General features: G+C 42.7%; 1 protein-coding gene across 1 annotated transcript in view; it reads right to left on the reverse strand.

Annotated features, from left to right (window-relative positions):
* The window catches only part of LOC135521052 (inactive tyrosine-protein kinase 7-like), a 40,851-nt gene extending 26,967 nt beyond the window's left edge, over nt 1-13,884 (reverse strand). The window contains exon 1 of the mRNA XM_064946978.1: nt 13,423-13,884. Coding sequence (XP_064803050.1) covers nt 13,423-13,546 — 124 coding nt within the window. The 5' untranslated portion in view covers nt 13,547-13,884. The remainder of the gene's footprint in view (nt 1-13,422) is intronic.
* Between the last annotated feature and the right edge of the window lie 12,840 nt (nt 13,885-26,724).

The following is a 26,724-nucleotide window of genomic DNA, read 5'->3' on the forward strand; positions in this document are numbered from 1 at the left end:
ATCCATATTATGTTCTGTTTCATAAGTCTATCATCAATAAAAATGTGCTGTGATCGTGACATACGTGTGGAATCAAGAGACTGGTTGAAACAACAACAACTAAACAAGAATGTATCCTGAACAGTTAGAACCTAAACAGTTCAACTCCAATGTGGCTGCACCTGGTTTGGTCTCTTTTTAATACACACGGGACACAATGTCAACACATCGCAGGTCGAGAGTGCATACCGGCGAAGGGGATGAAATGCAGAGTGGCATCTGCCCGGCTTCAAGAGGATGAGGTATTCATTCATACCTCTCAGCCTTGGATGAATGGGACTCCTGGGTTACCCAGCAAATGTGAGACATAGTAAAAGTGTCTGAACATCCATGCATTTTAGTTACCTGTATTAATTTAAAAAAAGGTTAAGTCAATTAAGAGAAGAGAATTACGACCTGTCCAATGACCTCTTTGTTCTGGCGGGCTATCAAGCTCCCCCTCTTTCCATACAAAATTAAAAGCTCACAGCCTTGCTAGCTACACAACTCCAGTCAACTACACAACACTGTGTTCTCACTGCTTCTAGAGTAGGTATATCATTAGAAGTACCTAGTGAGAGTCTAATTGAGACTACAGGAAGGAGAGTAGCCCTTGGTGCCCAATAACAATTTCCCCCAGGACTCGTCTCTTTGGCTCTGTACTAGCTCTCACACATCCTGTGGTCCACTAATAAATAAAACACACACACACAGAGACTAGCTCTCTCCTCTACAGGGGAGGACACATTCCACACTTAGCGCAGCCAGAGGGACAGGACAAGCCATTATCTGTGCCTGTTGCTGCTATGGAGACAGGATCCTCTCAGAGAATACTCTTGATGAAGAGGGTACCAAGACCCAGAAGAACTGAACAGACAAGAGAATAGGGAGTCATTGCTGCAATGTAGGCTATAGCTGTTTACTCACACCTCCATTATTCAAAACTACAAGTCACAACAAGTATACAAACAGAGCCTGTTGGTGTCATTCAAGAACCGTTGCAATTAATAAACAAACCTAAATCTAGGCTATTCAATAAAGTATCTCTTCTATTTAAAGATAGAGTTCAATGTGCTCCCTGTCCCAGACCTGCTGTTTTCAACTCTATCTCTACCGCTCCTGCTGTCTCTACTCTGAATGATTGGCTATGAAAAGCCAACTGACATTTAGTCCTGAGGTGCTGACCTGTTGCACCCTCGACAACCACTGTGATTATTATTATTTGACCCTGCTGGTCATCTATGAACAACTTGGCCATGTTCTGTTATAATCTCCAGAAGAGTACTGGCCAACGCTCATAGCCTGAGTTTTTCCTAGCCACTGTGCTTCTACACCTGCAATGCTTTCTGTTTAGGGTTTCTGTACAGCCTTTTGTGACATCAGCTGATGTAAGAAGGGCTTTATAAATACATTTGCTTGATTGATTCAGACATTCTCTCAGAAAACAAAAGAATAGTGAATCTTACGTTTATCATAAGCAGCCACAGAGAAACCGAGACCGAGCCTAAATCGGGAAAATGTGTTTGCTTTCCCCCGCATGAATATGCAGTGGACAGTTTAGGGGTTGTATATCTTTCCTGCACTTTTTCCACAGGAAAAAATTAACCGGGCGAGTGTTCGTGTGGCCTCCAGCGAGCGGCAGTCTGTTTGTCGCCTCTTCTGGGTGGACTCTGGGGAAATTTACTCGCCAAACAAATTGAACCAACAGACTCGCCATGTTGCACGGCATCAACTGTGCAGAGTGTAGCTAAACTAGGTTGTGAGGATGATGCCTCGAACAGAATTGTTTGACCAGAGATGGTACATTTACCAGAGCATCATGATGAACCATTGGAGTCCAGTAGGCTTTATTTTATATTGAATTTCAAATCATGAGATTCTCTGAGATATCAGGAGTGACAAGGGTCTTCCACATGTAAAAGTGTCTCCAAAAATCGGTGTCTAGGTGAGGACCCTAGCCTCTGCAGAAATGCCTGGCACATTCCAAACCTCTTCCTTGATTCCAGGGCAGGAATTTAAAGTGACAAAGGTGGCATTCATGGTTGCTGAAGCAGTGGAACTATACTAACCGAGTGTAAGCAAACCTGATTGGCTGAAACATGAACCACAAATGGAAGCTGTTGCTGCATAAAACGCTGTACATTACATCACAACTGGGATCTGAGCGACAAACACAACCTCCCTCCCAAGATCGAGCTAAAATCAATATTCATGTGAACCTGAGGACGCAAATCGTGCAAAAAGCAGGGAAGCGAATAAGTTGAGGCATCAATTGTTATGTTACATGCGTTGGATCGGTCGAGTTGTAAACTCTTTCATTCGGTATAAGTTATGCACCCGGCGCTTTAGGGCACTGGTCTTCCTCTTCCAGCTCGTATAGCTGTACCCTACTTGTCTCAAAGATCAACTTGGCTCTGTTCGTGCCAACAACAAAAAAACTCTGGTTTCTCCCTCGCTCGCACAAAAGAGGGCTTTGATGCACAGCGGTCAATGACCCTTTGGTGTAAAGATACTGGGCCTGTGACTGGTTCCATTTGAAGATACCTACGAGGCTCCATTGCAGATGCAGGGACCTCCCACCAAGCGCTATTGACTGTAGGCAGGGAAATTTGGGCACAGAAATATTTTAGGTTTAATTCACAAGATACAGAACGCTGTGGAACGTGAAGACTGGGAGAGACCACAACGGCAAACCGTAGAATAAAAATGAGAATGTTACCTTATATTTGTGGGCTTCCGCTGTGGTAACTTCAAACTGACCTATTTTGGTGCTATACATCAGGCGTAAGGATGACTCCATGGACGCGAGCAGACTCCCACTTAACAATTGTGTAGCGTTGATTTGGACCACCTGTCCACTAAAGGAGCAAAGTATTAAATTGAGCCATTAAAACAAAACCACCCTGTGAAATATGACCCACCACAAGGGGTGTCCATAAATGACAACAGCCTTGTACGTACGCTTGCCATAACTTTTACTGAGGTGTGTTTCACCATACCCACGGTCCACAAGGCTGAGCAGCATCGTTATGCAGATACACAACAGTGGAAACTGGATCTCCCATTGTCCTCATCTCATCCACTTGAGACAATGCCATGAGAGCATGCGAAAAGCTATTTAAGTCATCAAGCTGCGTGACTGTCAAGGGCAAGAAGGCAACATATTAAAGCACATCACTTTCAGCTGCTGATTTCCCTGGGGTAACCTAATAGTCCAGAACGGCCTAATAGTCGGGCAAGGCAGTTGGGCCTGCGGTATCACACTGGGCCTGGACCCCTCAAACAAACAGCCATTTAAGGGGCGTTGCAGTCGAAGGGGGTAGGTAGGCGTTCACAAGGCCAATCAGAGGGTACGGGACAGCAGGAAGTTGGAAGTTTATGCAGCTGCTCCCACGTTGAGAGACAGTGTCAAGCTGGACATGGCTAAACAGGTGCCCGCTCTGAAATGCCCGCAGATACTGAGATGAACCAGTTGGGGCCTGCAGTCCATTGGGACAGTGCAGTAGGAGCAAGTCACCCTCCATTTAATAACAGTCCCGAGTGACAGACAACAGGCAAAAGGGGAGACGGTGAATCCACTCTGATAAGGGCCACGATGCAGAGGTGCAGGGTACCAGTGATTTGGTTTCTGGGAGACTCCCCCACGACTCACGTTCCTCAACCAGTCTGTCATGTAGGACGTGGAACTCATTTTAAAACATGAATATTGAGCACCCGCCATTAAAATTCAAACATAGTTCCTAATTTGATATCACTGTGCTCTTGTATGACATGACATTCCAAGAAAGACAGATTAAATAGTGAGCAAAGTTAAACTGTGTGTGATTTAATAGTACGCAATTTTTTTTCAATAAACCAGTGGCTACCTCCTGCACAAAGGCTGCGCAAGGATGTTGGTTGCCATTGCAGTGACTTGACCAGCTATGTAGCTAACTGTTGTAACTAGCTTACTGAAATGAATGACACAAAAAGCTTGCATTGGCCTGTCTAAATTCCCCTGAGGTTGTAGGCATGCTGACCCACAATTAAAAAGAACTGATATCAGAAATCAGTCTGCATGATTCAGTCAAAGATGATTTCAGGGACTGGCTCAGCTAACGTTGGACAAATTTACATTCGCTTTCGCACTTATAGTCAAAACTTCAGAACCACTGCTAATTGAAGCACAATATTCCTTAGCTCACCAAAAAGAAAAAGGATATTGGTTTTAGCTTAGATTAATTTTAGAGATTGAATTAGATTCATTCAGACAATTTTGATGTAGAAATGAGTTCCGCAGACAATGTCACGTAGGTAATATTTTCAACGTTATGGCAGCCATTACCATTTACGGAGATACGAGACAGTTCAGGTGGAATCAAGACGCCATCTGATGTAAGACAATGACACTGAGTAGGATGTTGCTTGAGGGATTTATCAGACACTGCTGCGTAAGACTCCTTTTCCCCATACTAGGGTAAAGGAAGTCAAGCGAGATTAGGATGAAGTAGGCATAGGAGTCAATTTCATCATAACTGCTAAATGTGTTTCCTGGATAAATTGACAATAATGACAAGTGTTCCACTCAAAAGGAGGAGCACGGCAAAGAACAGCCCGGCAGTAGGATAGAATAGGGCGGGTTGATCTGGCCTAAAAATCACATCTCGATTTTTTTCAAACTTAAGCGCGATTCACAATATATTTTCAATATAGTTGATGTTCTCTAAATAAGCATTGTTGTACAATTAAAAAGGTAAAATACACCGCATTTCAAACAGGCAGCAATAATCTAATGAATTCACAGCGTGTGAAATTAGGCTAAATAATAAAATTTCTCTAACTAGTTTCACCGGATTCTTTTTTTGTAATAATCACTGATCTGGCTTTCAAGTCTATGAAAATGCCCTTTTTGTTTAAACATTTTACCAGAACAAATGCATAATGTACATTCACCAATAATGACAAACTTCTTGTAGCAGACATTACCATACAGAAAATTAACACAGGTCTCAATCTCTCAAGCAAAAGAACATGCTAGCGAGTAGCCAGTTAATGTTTATATTTAAAGTTTAGCTAACAAGGCAGAACAGTTGAATTGTTATGAACACACCCTTCTGTCTGTCTCCCACTGTTTGAACAGGATGCTAGCCTGTCCACTGTGTTCAGATGTTAAAAATCAAGTGGCCTACCTTATTTCTCAGAATGAAAATAGAGTTGCCAATTCATTATATCAAATATGTTTGAATGCTTACTGCACATGTATTTTTTTAAACACCAAAAAAAGACCACAGCTAACATAAGTCTGTAGCTAAAATGCTGATAGAGGTACATGGTACCGCAAAGCCGTGCGACAAACTGAGCATTCATTTTCCAGAATCAATGTTCACTGATATTCCTGTTTTAGTAGTGTGCTCTGTGTGCAATTTGAGTAGTTGAAACATTTTTCAAAAAGGTATCGTTAGAAAGGTTAACTTCTTTATTGCAGTAAAATGTCTCAATGTGTTTCAGTGTCCATTTGACAGATTCTGTTGGACCAAACCTCAAATTGCAAGTTGACACTGCTTGTCAGAGAAAGAAGTGTTCTCAACTTTGTTGGTGTTGCAGGGGGAGGTGTGTGTGTGGAAACAGAGAGGAAAGGGCAAAGCGAGAGGTTTCACTCTTGCCCAAATCCTGTCCAGAATAAGCTTGTCGCCTGCCTTACAGCGAAGGAGACCAAAAAGGCAATATGAGAACAAGCAGACAAACGCTCATAAAAAGGATATACAAAATAACTTCATGCGATTCAAAAATCTGGAATATTGCAGAAAAACATTAATTGAAATTAATTTGATTTAAGAAACCAGACCTAGGATGGGTTTGCATTGCAGCTGTTCTCTTCTGTCCTGTCATCACAGAGAGCATGGCATGCGATTGTATCAGAGGCCGATGAGACTAAATCCTTGGTGAACCGTTCCCTTCATTTAACGCAGGGGCCCAGCTGTGAGATGGATACCCATCTGTGGCCAAAACATTTATATATGAGAATCCCCTGCCCCTTCACTGCACACACAAGGGACAAAACAGCTGGAGGGGGGTGGGTGCAGAGATGAGTGGGAGCTTACTATGGCCATACATGGTCATTTTCTTGGTGGAGATTATGACAGTAAAAAAATATTTAATTACATGACACGACTTAGACAAATATTACAGAAAAGACTGATTAAACCACCTATATACAGTTTTAGAATACATTTTTCTGTACTGTACTACATTGTACTCTACTCTATTTAGCCGACTAAACAACGATGTACAATGGAGTTGAATGGAGACTAGTGCGTGGGCAAACTGCAGCAGTATCACATGAATTGTCCTGTGTAAAAGCGGGATATTCTTTGGGTGCTGAAATGCTCAGTGGAGTATAACTGCACAATCCAAACGTGTGAAATATAGGTTCATATTTGGTCCAGGTCCGTCTGGACGTTAAACATCGAGGCCACGGTCGACTGACCAAATGTAAAACTACTTTTCAACATCCATGGACGTCTGACAGTGCGTTAGGGTGCTTGTTACAGTGGGCTCGTGGGTAGAGGTCAGTAAGAGCTGGGAGAGGTGACATTAACTGGAGCGAGACAGAGCGAGGGGTTGTCCAGACTCAGCCTGTTTTTAACACTCTTAATTTGACCATGAGACAGAAAGCTGTTCTGAGCTGAACATGACAGTGGAAGGGAAGACAGTAGCAGGTGACCCAACTGTGATTTGTGACTATTATGATTTCCCATTGTACCAATTTGGTAACAGAATTACGAGTTATATTCACTTAATAATTCAAGTAAAATTGATATCATTAAAATCACTATAACTGAAATCGGTAGGTCTACCATCACCTATTATTTTGTGAACTTACATTATCCTCCCTCATGAGGGAGAGACATTTTAAAAGATATGTTGGCTTTTGGTTACGGAATTAAGAGGCACAAGACAATATTTTTTTTAACTCGTAAACAATTCCTCCAAAAACCAAATATTAAGTGTTGATATTATTTGGCAGGATTTTGATGCATTTCTGATAAGACCTTTTCCTTGTTTTAACATTTTCTGATTCAGAAATCAAAGCCTTTACTTATGCCTAATTTTATATGCTCCTGGAGAAGAAAATAAAAGCTTTGTCTACCTCGATCGTTAGAGTCCGGCCCTGGAAGAGTCAGGGGTTCAGCCACTTTTCTCATGTGAGCCTTGGGGCTTTCATTTTACTGTTGGCTAACTGGCTTGAAGGTGATAAAGTAGCCTACTCTCTGTTTTCAGGGGGAATTAACAATTGATGCACCAAAGCCAGGTTACAACCCATGACATCTCAACTATGCCCCCTCATCCACCGTGGTATGGCATCTGCCGCAGGCAGCTCAGACTTGGAAGTCTATCCAGAGTATGTTTTTCGAGGTGAGATTTAGAATACGATGCAATTAGCTGTCCCCTGTGGGTGGGTGGGTGGATGGGTGGGGTCATCCTCTCCACCCCCTGCTTCACCTCCTCCACGCCTGCCAGTTGGCAGTGTTGACCTCATGCTGTGAGAAGTGCAAGCGACTGATGCGTACCGCAGAAAGCGTGGGGCCCCTGACAAACAAACAATACCCCTACAGCACACAAGGAGGGACAAAATACAATAAACATTAAGGGAGGCCAACAGCAGAGGAGGTTGAAATGTTTAGGAGATGAGGCTTGGGACGTTCAGTTGTGCAACCCAGCAGTTTTTTTAGACCTCATATGTTGATAGTGTTGGCATAGTAACCAAGTAATTATTTCTTCTCACAAACTAAATTGGCGGGAAGGGGCAATGTGTGTTGTACTGAAGGTTAGTCTATCCTCCACAGTAAATTCCACACGCTTCTCTTTATAGTACATAAAATCTAAAAAGCCTTTGGTGCTCTGGGAATGTTGTGGCATTTCAAATTTGGTTCTGGAAATAGATGGCGCTTAATGAAAAGCATATGGACTTCAATTTAATTACACAAATTCTGATCTCATAACAAGAACCACTTGTTCTCTCTGCAGAGCACTCAGGAGAGTCACCAGGCAACTCCATATTGGTTCCAGGCAGGTCAACAGGCTAAAATTGTCCCTAAAACAAATCTCTCCAGACAGCCCTTGAGAGGACCGGAAAGGGTCAATACGCAACGAAGGGCAAAAATCTGGCAAAACATCTAGCAATAAATATTGTTTTACCACAGAGGGACTCAAAAAGGACCAGCACTCATGTCCCTAGTTCTTCAAACGGTTCAGACTGAGCTTGTTCTTGGGTGGCGAAGTGTAAAAACATCTCTTCTCCCCTGCTCGTGACCTCTCTGCCCTGGATTCAGTCTGTGTGGGTTTCCCTTGATGATTGGAGCCTGTGGCTTTTGAGCAGCCTTTGGTGTACCTCATCATGTTCAACGAGAGCCGTGCATAGTTGTGATTGGCTCTGTCAGACAGGGTTCTTTTCATCTGAGAGTTTCGCTATCCATTTCACATGCCGTCGTCATTTTAGAGGAGCATGACGGGATGGCACAGACAAACAGTTGGACCACTACTTTTGTGTATACTTTATACACTGCGTCAGCAATTACTCTTATGTCATTTCTTATCATTCGCACAAAATCCAAGCAGTTCTGGGAGTGTGTTATTCAGGGTTTACGTGCAAGTATTTTGAAGACATGCTTTAAAAATTAAATTAAAAAATTAAAAATATCTGCAAATATTCTTATCAAAAAGCCATAATCAGTCTTCAATAAATTGTGAAATCCCTCTCTAAAAATGGGACAGAAATGCAGCCAAATCTCTATGTGGAATTGTGAATGACATCTGCCGGGCTTTCCTAGTGTACTTTACAACATGGAAACACTCCTCTCCCAGTCAGCAGCACTGAGGTTGGCCAGGGTTACAGGGCTATGCCCCTTGACTGATATGGTGCCAATGGCTCATATGTGGCTGAAAGACAAGCCTAGGTCCTAGGGTGACATTTTGATTAATCTAGAAAGTGGCAATGAAGTGTGCAACGGCAAACATTTAAGTTTGACCTCATGCCCAACAGACTACTTCATTTCATCCTTCTCCATTAAACGTAAAGACAATGGAATCATTCAACAATTAGGTCATCAAAGTTATTCTGCAACGGATGACTCACACAGTCTTTGGGATTTATCTTCCACACAATCGTCCGTTTTTAATCCTTGTTGCAACCAGTGAAAGTTGTTGATTTCAACCCAACGTTTCCTGGCCACACAAAGGAAATTGGAGCTGTTTTCAGGAACAGATATTCCTGAAATAGCCAAAGGAGCTTCAAGTTCAAAGCTAAATATAGCTCTTTTTTTTACCAACAAAGCTGTTTCCATCAAGGAGTGAAAAAGGGAATACATTTTTCTTTTTTTAAATAAGCACCTAAGTATGCCAGAGTAACAGATCCACAACCAGATGTAGTTTCCTAAATTGGTTTTAAAGAACGTCCAATTTAGCAAAAAAACAACAAAAACAATAGTTAAACCAAATGCTTTGAAATGTTTAAAAACACATACTACCATGAGTCTGGAGACCAAATAGTTCTGAGCTTTTGTTGTTGAACAGTTCATCATTAGACACCTCAAAACAGACCAATTTTTCCCACCATTTTGTTCAGGCCATTCCTGGCTGACACTCCATATCAGACAACTTGACATCTTATGAGCCGAAGCTCTTCCTCCTTGCCAAGGCCCTGCTATTTCTCTGCCGGCGAGCAATCTCACGACGGGTGGCATGCTTTACACAGGCATTCATTTCAAAACATCTGCCAGGCTGTCATTTCAGGAGCTCATTAAGGGCTATCAGATCAAACGTCAGTTATGTCCGCCGCTGGCATCGTCTTTGTGCACAGGGTTGGGCCCCAAATACGGAGGGCATTGTGGAAACTAATTACAAGCACCTCGGTTACAACATGCCTTGGCACGACCCGGCTGGGTTGACCCGGGGTAGCTTTACTCAACAAGCAAATAAAGTGGCATCAATCATCCTATGAGTTGGGCATAGAGGAGCATAAACCATATCAGAGGACTCAATTATAAAAATGTTACCTTTACTAAACCCACCTGCCCATGTAATTTTGAAACCTTTGACAGTGTAAATAGTGTCACTGCTGTTTTGCTTTAAATTACTGTGCAGTTAACAGTTACTCATCTAAACTGTGAATCTCCACCGTGACATTTAAAATGGTGCATATTTCATTGGTGTGTGTGTGAGACGTTGCATAGAGGTTGAGGTCTTATTTTTACACTTCTAATAATAGTATGACAAACCTTTATACATCAACCCCCCTCTCAAATAAATGCCCTATACATCAGGGCTGCCCACTGACCACTAACACCATTTGCTTTGGCTGACTAAAGGGCAATAGTGGTGAGATTTATTATTTCTACCCCCCCCCCCCAAAAAAAACTCCTTCAAAAACATATTTTCCAGATCTTAAAGTTCAGCTGTAATAAACACTCGTGTGTCTGATCAAACTGCAGCTGCCAGAGGTGTGCCAAAAGAGAATAGTGATGGTTACCCCTGACATTTAACGGCACAGTCCTAAAGACCCACGAGACCTCGGAGGAGTTCGACAAGAACATGCCATCACGCCTAATCCAGAATGTGTTTCAAGAGAACATTTCAGCTGCTTATCCTCAATCCTCACATGTGTCATAGACCAGAGTGACCCTCTCTTTTATACGAGTAGTTGCCATTGCTTTAACAGTAGGAACAGATGGCAGTATAGGAAATAAGGACTGGGTTTTGATCAAACCAGCAAATTTGTACAAGCTCTGAAAGTACTACACAAATTGGATGAAATGTTGGAAATAAGATTAGAATACTATAGGCATAATTCAATGTTTCAGAAAAGAATGCACTTCCATTGCTGCAAATGGTGATTGATCTTATTGTACGTGTTTGGTTATTCTCGCTTCCTCATCTCTGCGATATAGCCGGCTGTAGCATCCCCTATGCCCTGTGAGATTTAGCCTTCTGTGGCGTTGCCTATGTCCTGTGTGGGCGCTGTTGGTTTACGAGAGTTCACTCAACTTACAAATGTACCTCATACAAAAGGTAATATAACCAAGAAAATAATCTATACTAGCATCAGCAGCCCAAACACTGGCTGTGTAGCAAAGTAAACAAACCCAAATATTAGATTGCCGGCTCTCCAGGTCCATAGACCACTCTCCAAATAACTATAAAACAAGTTACATTTGTAATCAATGTGAACTATTCCTCTAACTGAAACCTCCTTGGAAGCAGGCCAGATTCCAGTACTTAAAGGCAAAGGATGTTTCACATTATACACTGTAGATCTTAATCACGACAAAGGACCATCTTGTCAGGGGAAAAGGGCTCACAATATGGTTTTGATGTATAAGTATCTGAAGACATTTTTATTTCCCCCTCTGAAGCCCCAGAAATCAAAATGGTGATATTTCAAATAATACACAGAGCCTTGCATTTAAAAACAGTCCAATAAGACTGGGGGCTCTTTTCCACTTAATTATAGTATGAAAACCACACTACAGCATAGCATGCTTCTCAGTCATCTTAGTTTAGAATAAACAAAAAATGTGAGTGCAATTCAGAGCAAAGGGACTTGTCAAGTGAAATTATACTACTTCTGTCTTTGCAATTACAGTGAGTGCTTCTAAAGTATTTTTCCCAGACCAATCCTGATTTCCATAACAATGGAAGGAGATGGTCCCCCTCGAGTTCTAAAGATCAAGCAGGCCCCTCAACTACCTGTGAAGTCTCTTGTCAAGCTGCTTTTTATCTCCTGGGTTTCCATGCAAATGTAGTCCCATTTCCTCCAGAGACCCCGAGGCCAATGACAACACACTTTTTTTTTTTTACAAATCCATTCCCTGACTGTTTCTCCACACTTCCACTTACCTACAAGATAAAAAATATATATACTGTAGTCATAGATTGGGGCATTGCGGAAGGACCAAAGCAAAACCATTGAGCTGGAGCCATGTCACTTCTTTGCACAAGCTTACCTTAAACTTTTACAGGTGGCTTTAGCCTGCAGCATAGCTAAATTACCCTTCTACACGCTGTACTACAGTATTTGCCTTACCAACATATCCATGGGATCCTATAATTCAGTTATAGGATCTCTATGAACATATCATTCCTGACAATCAGCCTGTGCTGCCCAATTAGAATTGGAGCTCTGAGATGATTGGAAAATGTTTGAGCAGTAAGAATACCTGCTCTCCATGACAGACTGACCAGGTGAGCCTGGGTGAAAGCTATGATTCCTTATTGATGTCACTTGTAAAATCCACTTCAATCAGTGTAGATGAAGTGAAGAAGACCAGTTAAATAAGGATTGTTAAGCATGGAGACCATTGAGACATGGATTGGGTATATGTGTCGTTCAGAGGGTGAAAGGGCAAGACAAAAGTGCCTTTGAACAGGGTACGGTGGTAGGTGCCGGTTTGTCTCAATAACTGCAATGCTGCTGGGTTTTTCATGCTCAACATTTTCCTGTGAGTATCAAAAATGCTCCCTCACCCAACTTGACACAACGGTAGGAAGCATTGGAGTCAACATGGGCCAGCATCCCTATGAAAAGCTTGGCACCTTGTAGAGTCCATGCCCCAACAAATTGATGCTGTTATGAGGGAAAGAGGGGTGCAACTTAATATTAGTTAGGTGTTCTTAATATTTTGTACACTCACTGTAGGCCAGTCACTTCCCCCACTCTCTTCAGCCCAGGTCTGGCCATATTCTATGAAAGAGCCTGTTGAATCAAGCTGAGCAGTAGGGAAACTTCTGAAGTCAGGTCATGCAAACATGAATTTTGCAGACAACCAATATTGATAATTATTCTGCCTTCTGCCCAAAAACAGTTTAGTCATGGTCCTGTTATGAGCTCTACTAAGCTCAAATGACATACTGTAAAATGCATATTGTTATGGAAATAGCAGCATTACCATGTGTGGCATTGGAAGACAGTTCTTTGTGTGCCCTGCAATGCTGTCAAGTCAAAGACCAATGCTCAAGGGGATAGAATATTTGGTTATGACATTATCTAAACTAACCAACTGGACATTAAAAAATACAAAAGTGGTAGCACGATTTTCACCGATTATGTTTTTGGAGGTTTTTTGGAAGTGGGTGACAACGAGCTTACTGCCGTTAAATATTACACTAGCCTTTCGTAGAATAAAAGGGTTACATTTTTTTTTAAACCAAGACAACGTTGTTTCAACTTGTTTGTGGGCACTTACAACTTGGGTTATTGGATAACGTACTATACTCTAGTCACCAACATTTTTCTGAAATAAAGCCTGTTTGTTACATTGAAGTAGTATTTCTATAGTATAGAGTATTGTACCGAACGATAAGCACACTTTCAGATAACTTAACATGTATAACACCCGGCGGGCTTGTGGCCACTTGGTGTCTTCTTACCTTTGGTGAAAATAAGAAAGAGAGTCGTGGTGTGTATGGTCGGCATGACTCCTTGTCTACGCCTATTCGCCGAGTTCAGGTTACTCTCTTTGAAACCATTATTTTCTGTGGACGGTAACTCCATAATAGAACTCCAGCAAAGTAAGCCACAACTAAGTTAAATCATTCGCACAAGAAAACGAGCCCCGAAAACCAAGGGAAGTCAGCGCGAAAACCTGAACTATCCGCGTTTCACAAGACCTCCTCAAAAGTACTCCAACGAGAAACGACTGCTTTGTCTAGTGGTCGTCCGATGATACGAATGTTGCACGATCAATTTGTAAATGTGAAGACGTGGGCCCTATTCCATTATTTCAAATAATTACAAAATGAAAGAAAGCTGCCTACATAAAATTACTTCGACACTATTGAATGAAAGTAGCCTTTTTACTTTCCTCTTCCCTTAGCTCCCACATTGGATGAGGAGCTTCCGGTGTTTGGAGAAGAGAGGGAGGGGTGAGGGGATGGTGGGCACTATAAATAATCATTTTTTTAAAGGTAGCGTTAGTAGGCCAAACGTGTTTGCACTTCTCTATGCAAACATTTGATTTTTATTTTATTTTACCAGGTAAATTGACTGAGAACACATTCTCATTTACAGCAACAACATGGGGAATAGTTACAGGGGAGAGGAGGGGGGATGCATTTGATTTGGTTCCCTTTTAGTCCTCATTTGGACTATCCTTCCAAGAGTCCTTAAACATTAAAAAACTATTTGTAATATGATCACATTTTTCATACACTGTTACAAACAGACATAATAGACTTACATTTTGACCCGATAAATACTCTAACAGTCTAACATTCTTCATCTACCATAGTCAAGCACAACTTTCCTATGTATTATATTTAAATGGTTTTAAAGCATTGTTTAAATTTATATATAGAAAGGTTTCTGGTTTGCTCAGTTAAATTATTAAATTTCTTTATTGCTCTTGTGGCAGACCAGGGGGTTTGATCAAGACGTTTACACAGATCAGACACGGACAGAGTATGATTAGCTCGGTTTCAAGGGTGTTTATTAAATAATAAATCAAAAGAAAAGGATCGGTCTCCCCCATGAGACCCTCTCTGGGTTACCGTCTTCTGGGCTCCGTCTTGCTGTATCCTGCCGGGCACACAAACTCAACTCCCTCGTCTTAGCTCGGGCACCGTCTCCAACTACACGGAAGTCAACTTACTTCCCCCAGTCCGCAGCATCTGTTTGAGCATTTTTTTAAGCGCTTGACGAGTCCAACCGTCTGGGGGTGAAAAACGGAGGTCCGGATCTGCTTGATCTGCAGGAGGGCACACAACTCTTTCATGAGGCGGGACATAAACGCCATACCTTGGTCTGTCAAGATCTCGTTCGGGATGCCCACCCAGCGAAAGAGGTGGAACAGCTCCCGGGCGATTCCCTTGGATACCACCGCCCGTAGGGGAATGGCCTCGGGATACCGGGTGGCATAATCTACTATCACCAGGATATACCTGTGTCCTCATGCTGTTTTTACCAGGGGTCCCACTATGTCCATGGCGATGCATTCAAAGGGCACCCTGATGATCGGTAGGGGGACCAATGGGCTTTGGAAGTGGGTTTTCAGGGTTGTGAGTTGACACTCCGGGCAGTTGCGACAGTAGTCTTCCATGGCCCTCCTCATCCCGGGCCAGTGGAACCGGGCGGCGATCCGTTCCGGGTCTTCTCCATTCCCAGGTGCACCCCCAACAGTTGGGTGTGGGCCAGCTGAAGAACGGTTCCCACGTACTGTCGGGGCAGCAACAATACCTTTCGAAGTTCCCCCTGTTGGTGCGACACCTGATACAAAAGGTTATTCTTGATTTGGAAATGGGGGTATTGCCAGTCACTCACCACCGGAAGTAGTTGTCCATCCACTACGCTATCACTTGGGCTGCGGAGGCTTTCAAGTTCGAATCCTCCCACTGGGCTGTCCCAAACTGTTCCCTCAGTTGGCCCCCTGCGGGGGTCTCGAGTGGCTCCTAAAAATCGAGGGCTCCGACTCCGGAGCCGTAGACACATGCTGGTTAACCGGTTGCTTCCGGGCCGCACAGACTATTGGTCATCCCCGCTCTCTTCTTCGGCCGGCTCGTACCTTCTTCCTCAACTCGTGCCCCCATAGGGCCGCGAACAGCGGACAATCCTGTCCCCCTAGGAGAGGTACCGGCAACTCTGGCACTGCACCCACCATCATCTGGCTGCTCCCTTGTGGCGTCACGAGGTTGATCCATACGGTTGGATGCCGCTTTGTGTCACCGTGAACACAGGAAATGGACATCTCCCTACCCCTTTTGGTCTCCTGGTTCAACATGCTCGTGGTTACGAGCATAACCATACTTCCGGAGTCCAATAGTGCTTCTGTGTCGTGTCCGTCAACCTTCACCGGGACTATGGGTGCAGTTGATTCGGGGTGCACCCAACAGGAGGTGACATAGTACACGGCGTGACCCACCTCGCCTCCGAGGCTAGCAATGTGCCCCTGGGCGCCACACTCAAAACACCTCCTTTGGTTTCCATCTACCTGGGGTCGTCGGTGACGGGTCGGCCCTACACCAGCCGTTTCTCTAAGGGTTTGTGGTCCTTTGGCCCTGCCGACTGTCGGGTTCAGGGTACACCGCGGTGGGGCTGTCCTTCCGTCCCCTCGGACGGGTCGCTGACTCGTCCCGGCTCCCATTAAGCAGGGCCTGCGTGTTATGATGCGTCTCCACTGCTTCCAGGAGGCGCTCCAAGGCCTGAGGCGAGCATAGAGCTGCCCTCTTCATGTTGTGGGGTAGCGCCCGTAAGAAGCGATCCAGGACCACTTTGTCGAGGATGGAGAGGGTGGATACGTCAGTTAGGAGCCATGCCCTGGTGACGTGCAGTAGGTCGCTCATCTGCTCGGGGGGATGCGTCGGCTACGAACCTCCAGTTGTGGAAACATTGAGCCCGATGGGCCAGGCTGTACCCATAGCGGCTGGGTATCTCCTGTTTCAGCCCGTCGTAATTAGCCACCTGTTCATCGTTCAGGTCCCAATACTCCTTTGGGCATTCCCAGAGAGGAACGGGGCCAGCAGACTGGCCCACTTCGACCTTGGCCATCCTTCCCGTAGAGCCGTCCGTTCAAACGTACAGAGGTAGGTCTCGACATCATCGTCTTCCGTTAGTTGGTTGGGATGTGATTCAGGAAGCTCCTCCTTGCAGCTTCCCGATTTCCTCATTTTGTAATCGCTGTTCCTCCAGCGTTGGTTCCTGAACCGACTGTCGTGCTTGTTGGGCCCGGATGAATGGAGCTATCAACTTGTCCAGGCTGATGCTGTGTAAATGTCAACCCTGATCTGACCATGTTATCAGATTGCCCGCATTCTCCACAACTTGTGGCAGGCCAGGGGGTTTGGTCAAGACATTTACACAGATCAGACATGGACAGAGTATGATTAGCTCGGTTTCAAGGATGTTTATTAAATAATACATCAAAAGAATACGATCAGTCTCCCCCATGAGACCATCTCTGGGATACCGTCTTCTGGGCTCCGTCTTGCTGTATCCTGTCTGGCACACAAACTCAACTCCCTCGTCTTAGCTCGGGCACTGTCTCCAACTACACGGAAGTCACCTTACTTCCCCCAGTCCTCTCCTGTGTGCAGCCCTTCTGGTAGCTTTATGGGGCTTGTACAGCTGGTGAGCAATCAGCCCTTGATTGCTAACCAACTCCGCAATCAGCCTCAATTAGTCCTGGGCGGAGAGCACGTCGAGACCTGGCACGTTCAGCAGATGGTGTATACTCCGTCTGTCAATAGGCCTCGACGAGTCTCCCGCCGGTGGCTGACCTGCTGTACGCCACACTCTACGTCAAAATGTTATTTGGCCTATTTCTCTTTTCTGTCTGGATAACACATAGATGGTGGACAATCTATTCCTGATATTTACTGAATGTCTGTCTCTTACCAACTGAATACCTTTGTGAATAGAGTTTGGCTGTTTTAAATGTTGTGTAGTGTGATGAAACAGGCAGGGAGCAGGTCTCGAACCCTCAACCTTCTAATCCGAAGTACGGCGCGCTATCGACTGTGCCCCAAAAGCATGCTCGAGCGGCAGAGTCAATATCCACGCTTATAAACCCAGGGTCGTTCCACTACTCCCTGATATTTTCCAAATCTACTTGTAGAGCTTTCTGTACATGTTGAACCGATTGTCTTGCTGTATAAATTGTAATATTATCTGCAAATATAGTAGCTTGAGTTTCAGATAAGGCATAAGGAAGGTCGTTGGTATATATTAAGTAAAGAAGTGGCCCAAGGCAGCTGCCTTGCGGTATTCCAGGGTTTAAAGCAGGTTAAAGCATGAGGGGAAGAAAATGAACCATTGACATAGGTGGACTGTTTCCTGTCAGTTTTATATGAATTCAGTGCTACCTCCTTAAAACCATAATGCGTTAATTTTGTCAAAATTATTTCATGATCCACTAAATCAAATGCTGCACTAAAATCTAAAAATTGTACACCCACAAACCTGCCATTATCCATAGCATTGAGCCACTGGTCAGTCATGTCAACCAATGCAGTGGTAGTGGAATGTGTTTTGTGTCACGCTCTGGGCATAGAGAGGCTTTTTATTCTCTATTTTGGTTAGGCCAGGGTGTGACTAGGGTGGGCATTCTATGTTCTTTTTTCTGTTTTTGTATTTCTTTGTTTTTGGCTGGGTATGGTTCTCAATCAGGGACAGCTGTCTGTCGTTGTCTCTGATTGAGAACCATACTTAGGTAGCTCTTGCCCACATGGGTTTTGTGGGTAGTGATTTTCTGTTTAGTGTGTTTTGCACCTGACAGAGCTGTTTCTGTTGTTTCTTTTGTTCCTTGTTGTATTTAGTGTTCAGTTTATTAAAATAATGATGAACACTTACCACGCTGCATCTTGGTCCTCACCTTCTCCCACCTACGACAGCCGTTACATTTTGCGATAAGCATGCTGATTGGCTGTAATCAGATCATTCTTAACCATGTTGTCCCATATTTGTCTATTCACAATTACCCTCCAATATCTTACTGAGTGCAGGGAGTAGACTAAATGGTCGACTATTGGCCGGAGTAATGGGTTCTTTGCTGTCTTTCGGAATAGAACACGGTTTCGCATGCTTCCATACATTTGCAAACATCCCCTTTTCCTTTGACCATTTACATATTTATTTCAGTGGAGCTGCAATCTATGGGGCAGCATAGCGAAGTAAAAAAATTGTCCATAAGATCATAACCTGTACATTTACCATCAGGTAATGACTTCAACAGTTTTAACACCTCCTCTAATGACACCATTTGTAGACTAAAAGAGCAGGTCTTGTTGCTCATAATATGATCATCAATCCATTGGACAATAGCTTGTTCGGAAGAATGTATGTTTCCATTATCACTCAGTAAATACATTTTCTTTGTAAAACAAAATTGGCAAAATTATTGGCAATGTCAGCTGGTTTTGTTATTGTTCTCCCGCCAACCTCCACACTAGATGGGCATGATGAGATAGATGTACAAGTAAGCCCTTAACTCTATTCCACACATTTTAAGAATAATTTTTACAATCAATAAAAGCATTTTTGTAAAATAACAAAAAAATTCTTAAGATTTAATTTATCTGCATAATTACGCAATGTTCTATAATTCTGAACATCAGTTTCTAGTTTAGATTTGTCTGCTAAGACTTTTGCCGTATTTCTTTGAGAAAAAGCCTCACCCAGTTCATCATCACTCCATAGAGATGGACGAGCCCCAACTGTCCTCTTTCTTACTGGGGCATGATGGTCCATTACCTCAGTGAGAAAATCAATAAAACATTCTGTAGTGTGATTTAAATCATCCTCTTGATAAATTAGCTCCCAGGGTACAGCAGCCAAATCATTTTGAAATAGCTCATGATTAAAGGTTTTACAATTTCTTGACCACAATCCTTGAGGGTTTCTTTGGAACCTTGGTGTTCATGGTTATGGTCACAATATTATGGCACTGATCTGGCTTTTAAGCATTGCAATGGTATATTACAGAAGATCAGATCAATGCATGTGTCTGAACGATGACCCAACTTAATTGATGATCTAGTAGTATCATTAACCATTTGTTTCACAGTTCTCATCAATTTAGTTATATTTGAATTATTATGATCCTTCCAATTTATATTGAAATCACCCAAGATAAACACATCTCTGTTACTATCTGTGACCTGGTCAAACCCAGTGCATAATTCATCCAGATAGGACACCTTAGAGCTAGGAGGTCTATACACACATCCTACCAATATGGGTGCCTGGTGAGACAGATGGATTTGAGCCCATAGTGCCTCTATTTGACATAAATTATGGTCATCCCTCCTCTTAAAAGGTATATGATTTTGAATGTACAGTGCTACACCCCAACCATTCCTATTCCTGTCCTTTCTAAGTAGATTTCCTTGAATGTTCATTTGCCCATCATTTACAGCCAAAATATGACTATTATTTATGTTGACCAAGTTAAAAACCTCATGTGTTTTGTTAGGAAGGCTACATACATTAAGCTATATGCAACCCTTTCCTTATCAAGTGGAGATCAATTGCGCATGTATTCATTATAGTGGAGATCAATTGAGCATGTATTCATTATAGTGGAGATCAATAGATCATGTATTCATTATAGTGGAGATCAATAGATCATGTATTCATTATAGTGGAGATCAATAGATCATGTATTCATTATAGTGGAGATCAATAGAGCATGTATTCATTATAGTGGAGATCAATTGAGATGTATTCAATGTATTCAATTATTCATTATAGTGGAGATCAATAGACCATGTATTCATTATAGTGGAGATCAATAGATCATGTATTCATTATAGTGGAGATCAATAGAGCATGTATTCATTATAGCGTAGATCAATAGAGCATGTATTCATTATAGCGTAGATCAATAGATCATGTATTCATTATAGTGGAGATCAACAGAGCATATATTCATTATAGTGTATATCAATAGATCATGTATTCATTATAGTGGAGATCAATCGATGGGGCGGCAGGGTAGCTTAGTGGTTCGAGTGTTGGATGAGTAACCGAAAGTTTGCAAGTTCAAATCCCCGAGCTGAGTAAAAATACTACTCAGTACAAATCTGTTGTTCTGTCGTTCTGCCCCTGAACAGGCAGTTAACCCACTAGGCCGTCATTGAAAATAAGAATTTGTTCTTAACTGACTTGCCTAGTTAAATAAAGGTAAAACATATTTAATTATAGTGGAGATCAATAGAGCATGTATTCATTATAGAGGAGATCAATAGAGTTGAAGTTGTCATGATACACTACAACATAATTTGAAATTTGAATTAAAATAGCCAGGGAGTTACTCTAGAGTCCTAATATCTAGAGTCCTGGACCCATACAAATCAGCCGGACTAGACAATCTGGACCCTTTCTTTCTAAAACTATCTGCCAAAATTGTTGCAACCTCTTTCGTGTCGTACAAGATTCCTAAAGATTGGAAAGCAGCTGCGGTCATCCCCCTCTTCAAAGGGGGGGGACACTCTTGACCTAAACTGCTACAGACCTATATCTATCCTACCCTGCCTTTCTAAGGTCTTTGAAAGCCAAGTCAACAAACAGATTACCGACCATTTCGAATCGCACAGTACCTTCTCCGCTATGCAATCTGGTTTCAGAGCTGGTCATGGGTGCACCTCAGCCCCGCTCAAGGTCCTAAACGATATCTTAACCGCCATCAATAAGAAACAATACTGTGCAGACGTATTCATTGACCTGGCCAAGGCTTTCGACTCTGTCAATCACCACATCCTCATCGGCAGATTCGATAGCCTTAGTTTCTCAAATGAATGCCACGCCTGGTTCACCAACTACTTCTCTGATAGAGTTCAGTGTGTCAAATCAGAGGGCTTGTTGTCCGGGCCTCTGGCAGTCTCTATGGGGGTGCCACAGGGTTCAATTCTTGGCCGACTCTCTTCTCTGTATACATCAATGATGTTGTTCTTGTTGCTGGTGAGTCTCTGATCCACCTCTACGCAGACAACACCATTCTGTATACTTCTGGCCCTTCTTTGGACACTGTGTTAACAACCCTCCAGATGAGCCTCAATGCCATACAACTCTTCTTCCGTGGCCTCCAACTGCTCTTAAATACAAGTAAAACTAAATGCATGCTCTTCAACCGATCGCTGCCTGCACCTGCCCGCCCGTCTCGCATCACTACTCTGGACGGGTCTGACTTAGAATATGTGGACAACTACAAATACCTAGGTGTCTGGTGAGTCTGGAAGGAGAGTTTACAGTCTAACATCAAACATCTCCAATCCAAAGTTAAATCTAGAATTGGCTTCCTTTTTCGCAACAAAGCATCCTTCACTCATGCTGCCAAACATACCCTCATAAAACTGACCATCCTACCGATCCTCGACTTCGGCAATGTCATTTACAAAATAGCCTCCAATACCCTACTCAATAAATTGGATGCAGTCTATCACAGTGCCATCCGTTTTGTCACCCCATATACTACCCACCACTGTGACCTGTACGCTCTCGTTGGCTGGCCCTCGCTTCATACTCGTCGCCAAACCCACTGGCTCCAGGTCATCTACAAGACCCTGCTAGGTAAAGTTCCCCCTTATCTCAGCTCGCTGGTCACCATAAAAGCACCCACCTGTGGCACGCGCTCCAGCAGGTATATCTCTCTGGTCACCCCCAAAACCAATTCTTCCTTTGGCCGCCTCTCCTTCCAGTTCTCTGCTGCCAATGACTGGAACGAACTACAAAAATCTCTGAAATTGGTAACACTCACTAGCTTTAAGCACCAGCTGTCAGAGCAACTCACAGATTACTGCACCTGTACATAGCCCATCTATAATTTAGCCCAAACAACTACCTCTCCACCTACTGTATTTTTATTTTTATTTTGCTTCTTTGAACCACATTATTTATATCTCTACTTTGCACATTCTTCCACTGCAAATCTACCATTCCAGGGTTTTACTTGCTATATTGTATTTACTTCGCCACCATGGCCTTTTTTGCCTTTACTTCCTTTATCTCACCTCATTTGCTCACATTGTATATAGACTTATTTTTCTACTGTATTATTAACTCTATGTTTGTTTTACTCCATGTGTAACTCTGTGTTGTTGTATGTGTCAAACTGCTTTGCTTTATCTTGGCCAGGTTGCAATTGTAAATGTGAACTTGTTCTCAACTTGCCTACCTGGTTAAAAAATACAGTTGGATTAAAATAGCCAGGGAGTTACTCTAGAGTCCCGATACAGTTGGATTAAAATAGCCAGGGAGTTACTCTAGAGTCCTGATACAGTTGGATTAAAATAGCCAGGGAGTTACTCTAGAGTCCTGATACAGTTGGATTAAAATAGCCAGGGAGTTACTCTAGAGTCCTGATACAGTTGTCCTGATTAAAAATAGCCAGGACCCGAGTTATTAAAATAGCTTACTCTAGAGACCCGATACAGTTGGATTAAAATAGCCAGGGAGTTACTCTAGAGACCCGATACAGTTGGATTAAAATAGCCAGGGAGTTCCTCTAGAGTCCCGATACAGTTGGATTAAAATAGTCAGAGAGTTACTCTTGAGTCCCAATATAGTTGCCCGTTGATATAAAGTTTATCCATCACCATGGAGACTCGTTGATTCAGGCAACGCTTTTCCTTCATGATGGGATAGTTTTTTTCTCCTTTCAATTGATCTCGGTGGGGAAGTGATCATTGATTCCAAAATCAGTGTTTCTGAGTCCTCTGCCCATGTTCTTCGCCATTTCCTTTTGCTTAAATTTGTCAAAACATGCAATAATAGCCCGTGGCCTATTCCCAGAGGCCTTACCCATTCTATGGACTTTGGAGAAAGTGACATTACACACAACATCCATGGGCAGTTTCAGTTGAGTTGACATAAAGTCTCAGACAGTGTGCTCACAGCCTCTGCTGTTGTCATTCTCCGGTATCCCTTAACATATTAGATTGTCCCGCATTGATCGTCACTGTACATCAAGCAAGGTTTCTATAAGTTGTTTGTTCTCCCTTTGCACCACCAATGAGCCAATTGTAAACTGGGGATGATTAGGCTGCCATGATGGTATGAAGGCTAGATAGGGAATTTAGCCAGGACACTAGGGTTAACACTCCTACTCTTACAATAAGTGCCATTGTATGTTTAGTGACAACAGAGAGTCAGGACACCCGTTTAACATCCTATCCGAAAGACAGCACCCTACACAGGACAATGTCCTCAATCACTGCCCTGGGACATTGGGATAGTTTTTTAGACCAGAGGAAAGGATGCTTTCTACTGGCCCTCCAACACCATCTGGTCTCCCATCCAGGAACTGACCAGGACCAACCCTGCTCAGCTTCATAAGCAAGCCAGCAGTGGGATGCAGTAACATGAGAAGCACACATTTTTCTGTAGGCCTAAGCACATACAACTTGTTTTGATTCTTTTGTTTATAGGCCAGGGCTATATTTCAGGCTACATCCTTAACGATTTAAAATACATCTCAAATGTATTAAAAAATGTAATGTAGTTGTCAAAAAGGGGTACTTTTGTCATTTTAGTTGTGTAAGGTTTTTGGACAGAGGCGGTATACTAATAAGACAAACTATGACCTAGCCAAATAACCAGAAATATATCAAATGGTAACTGACAGGTATGTGCACATTTTTGTTGTTGAGTTAATCTGAGTGGAATCAATCATCTCCTTCACACCATTTTATTTATTTATATTTTCGTTTTACATAAAAATACAAGTCGTAAAGTGAAAAGATTATAAAAGCTGTATACAGTGACTTCAGTATGTATTCACTCCGCTTTACTTGTTCCACATTTTGCTGTGTTACAAAGTGGGATTCAAATGGTTTTAATTGTAATTTTTTTGTCATTGATCTACACAAAATACTTAGAATCACTTTCGGCAGCAAACACAGCTGTGAGTCTTTTGGGGTAAGTCTCAGAGCTTTGCACACTTGCATTGAACAATATTTGCCCATTATTCTTTTAAAAATTCTTCAAGCTCTGTCTAAGTCATTGTTGATCATTGCTAGTCAGCCATTTTCAAGTCTTGACATAGACTTTTAAGCAGATTTAAGTCAAAACTGTACCTAGGCCACTCAAACATTCTATGTCGTCTTGGATTTGCGAACTGGTTAGTATTGTCTTGCTGAAAGGAGAATTTGTCTCCCAGTGTCTGTTGGAAAGCAGACTGAACCAGGGTTCCTATAGGATTTTGATTGTGCTTAGCTTTATTCCATTTATTTTTATCCCAAAAAACTCCCTAGTCCTTGCCGATGACAAGTATACCCATAACATAATCAAATTGTATTTGTCACATGCGCCAAATACAACAGGTGTAGGTGACAACAAGGTGACCTTACAGTGAAATGCATACTTACAAGCCCTTAACCAGCACTGCAGTTTTAAGAAAAATAAGTGTTAAGTAAAAAATAGATTAGAAAAAAATGTAAGTAACAAACAATTAAAGAGCAGCAGTAAAATAACAATAGCGAGACTGTATATAGGGGGTACCGGTACAGAGTCAATATGAAGGCTAAATACAGGGGGTACCGGTACAGAGTCAATGTGGAGGCTCTATACAGGGGGTACCGGTAGAGAGTCAATGTGGAGGCTATATACAGGGGGTACCGGTAGAGAGTCAATGTGGAGGCTATATACAGGGTGTTACGGTACAGAGTCAATGAGGAGGCTATATACAGGGAGTACCGGTACAGAGTCAATGTGGAGGCTATATACAGGGGTTACCGGTACAGAGTCAATGTGGAGGCTATATACAGGGGGTACCGATACAGAGTCAATGTGGAAGCTATATACAGGGTTTTACGGTACAGAGTCAATGTGGAGGCTATATACAGGGTGTTACGGTACAGAGTCAATGTGGAGGCTATATACAGGGGGTACCGGTACAGAGTCAACGTGGAGACTATATACAGGGGGTACCGGTACAGAGTTAATGTGGAGGCTATATACAGGGGGTACCGATACAGAGTCAATGTGGAGACTATATACAGGGGGTACCGATACAGAGTCAATGTGGAGACTATATAAAGGTGGTGCTGGTACAGAGTCAATGTGGAGGCTATATACAGGGGGTACCGGTACAGAGTTAATGTGGAGGCTATATACAGGGGGTACCGATACAGAGTCAATGTGGAGACTATATAAAGGGGGTGCTGGTACAGAGTCAATGTGGAGGCTATATACAGGGGGTACCGGTACAGAGTTAATGTGGAGACTATATACAGGGGGTGCTGGTACAGAGTCAATGTGGAGGCTATATACAGGGGGTACCGGTACAGAGTCAATGTGGAGACTATATACAGGGGGTAGCGGTACAGAGTCAATGTGGAGGCTATATACAGGGGGTACCGGTACAGAGTTAATGTGGAGACTATATACAGGGGGTGCTGGTACAGAGTCAATGTGGAGGCTATATACAGGGGGTACCGGTACAGAGTCAATGTGGAGACTATATAAAGGGGGTATCGGTACAGAGTCAATGTGCGGCGGCACCGGTTAGTCGTGGTAAATGAGGTAATACGTACATGTAGGTAGATTCAGCCAACACCATGCTTGAAAATATGACGAGTGGAACTCAGTGATGTGTTGTTGCTCCAAACATAATGCTTTGTATTCAGGCCAAAAATGTAAATTTCTTTGCCACATTTTTTGCAGTATTACCTAAGTGCCTTGTTGCAAACAGGATGCATGTTGTGGAATATTTTTTATTCAGGCTTCCTTCTTTTCACTCTGTCATTTAGGTTAGTATTGTTGAGTTACTACCATGTTGTCGATCCATCCTCAGTTCTCACATCACAACCATTAAACTCTGTAACTGTTTTAAATCCCTGAGTGGTTTCCTTCCTCTCCTCTGAAAAAGGATGCCTGTATCTTTGTATTGACCCCAGATACACCATCTAAAGCCTAATGAATAACTACACCATGCTCAAATAGGTCATTTTTCTTTTTATTTCACATGTATCAATCAGTGCCTTTCTTTGCAAGGCATTGGAAAACCTCCCTGGTCTTTGTGGTTGCATATGTAGTTGAAATTCATTAGTCAATTGAGGGACCTTACAGATAATTGTATGTGTGGGGTACAGAAACTGCGTAATCATTAAAAATGAATGTTAACCACTATTATTGAACACAGAATGAGTCCATGGAACTTATGTGATTTGTTAAGCAAATTTCTACTCCTGAATGTATTTAGGCTTGCCATAACAAAGGGGTTCAATACTTATTGACGCAAGGCA

This window comes from Oncorhynchus masou, chromosome 4 (genome assembly GCF_036934945.1).
Source record: "Oncorhynchus masou masou isolate Uvic2021 chromosome 4, UVic_Omas_1.1, whole genome shotgun sequence".
In the NCBI taxonomy this organism is placed as follows: domain Eukaryota; kingdom Metazoa; phylum Chordata; class Actinopteri; order Salmoniformes; family Salmonidae; genus Oncorhynchus; species Oncorhynchus masou.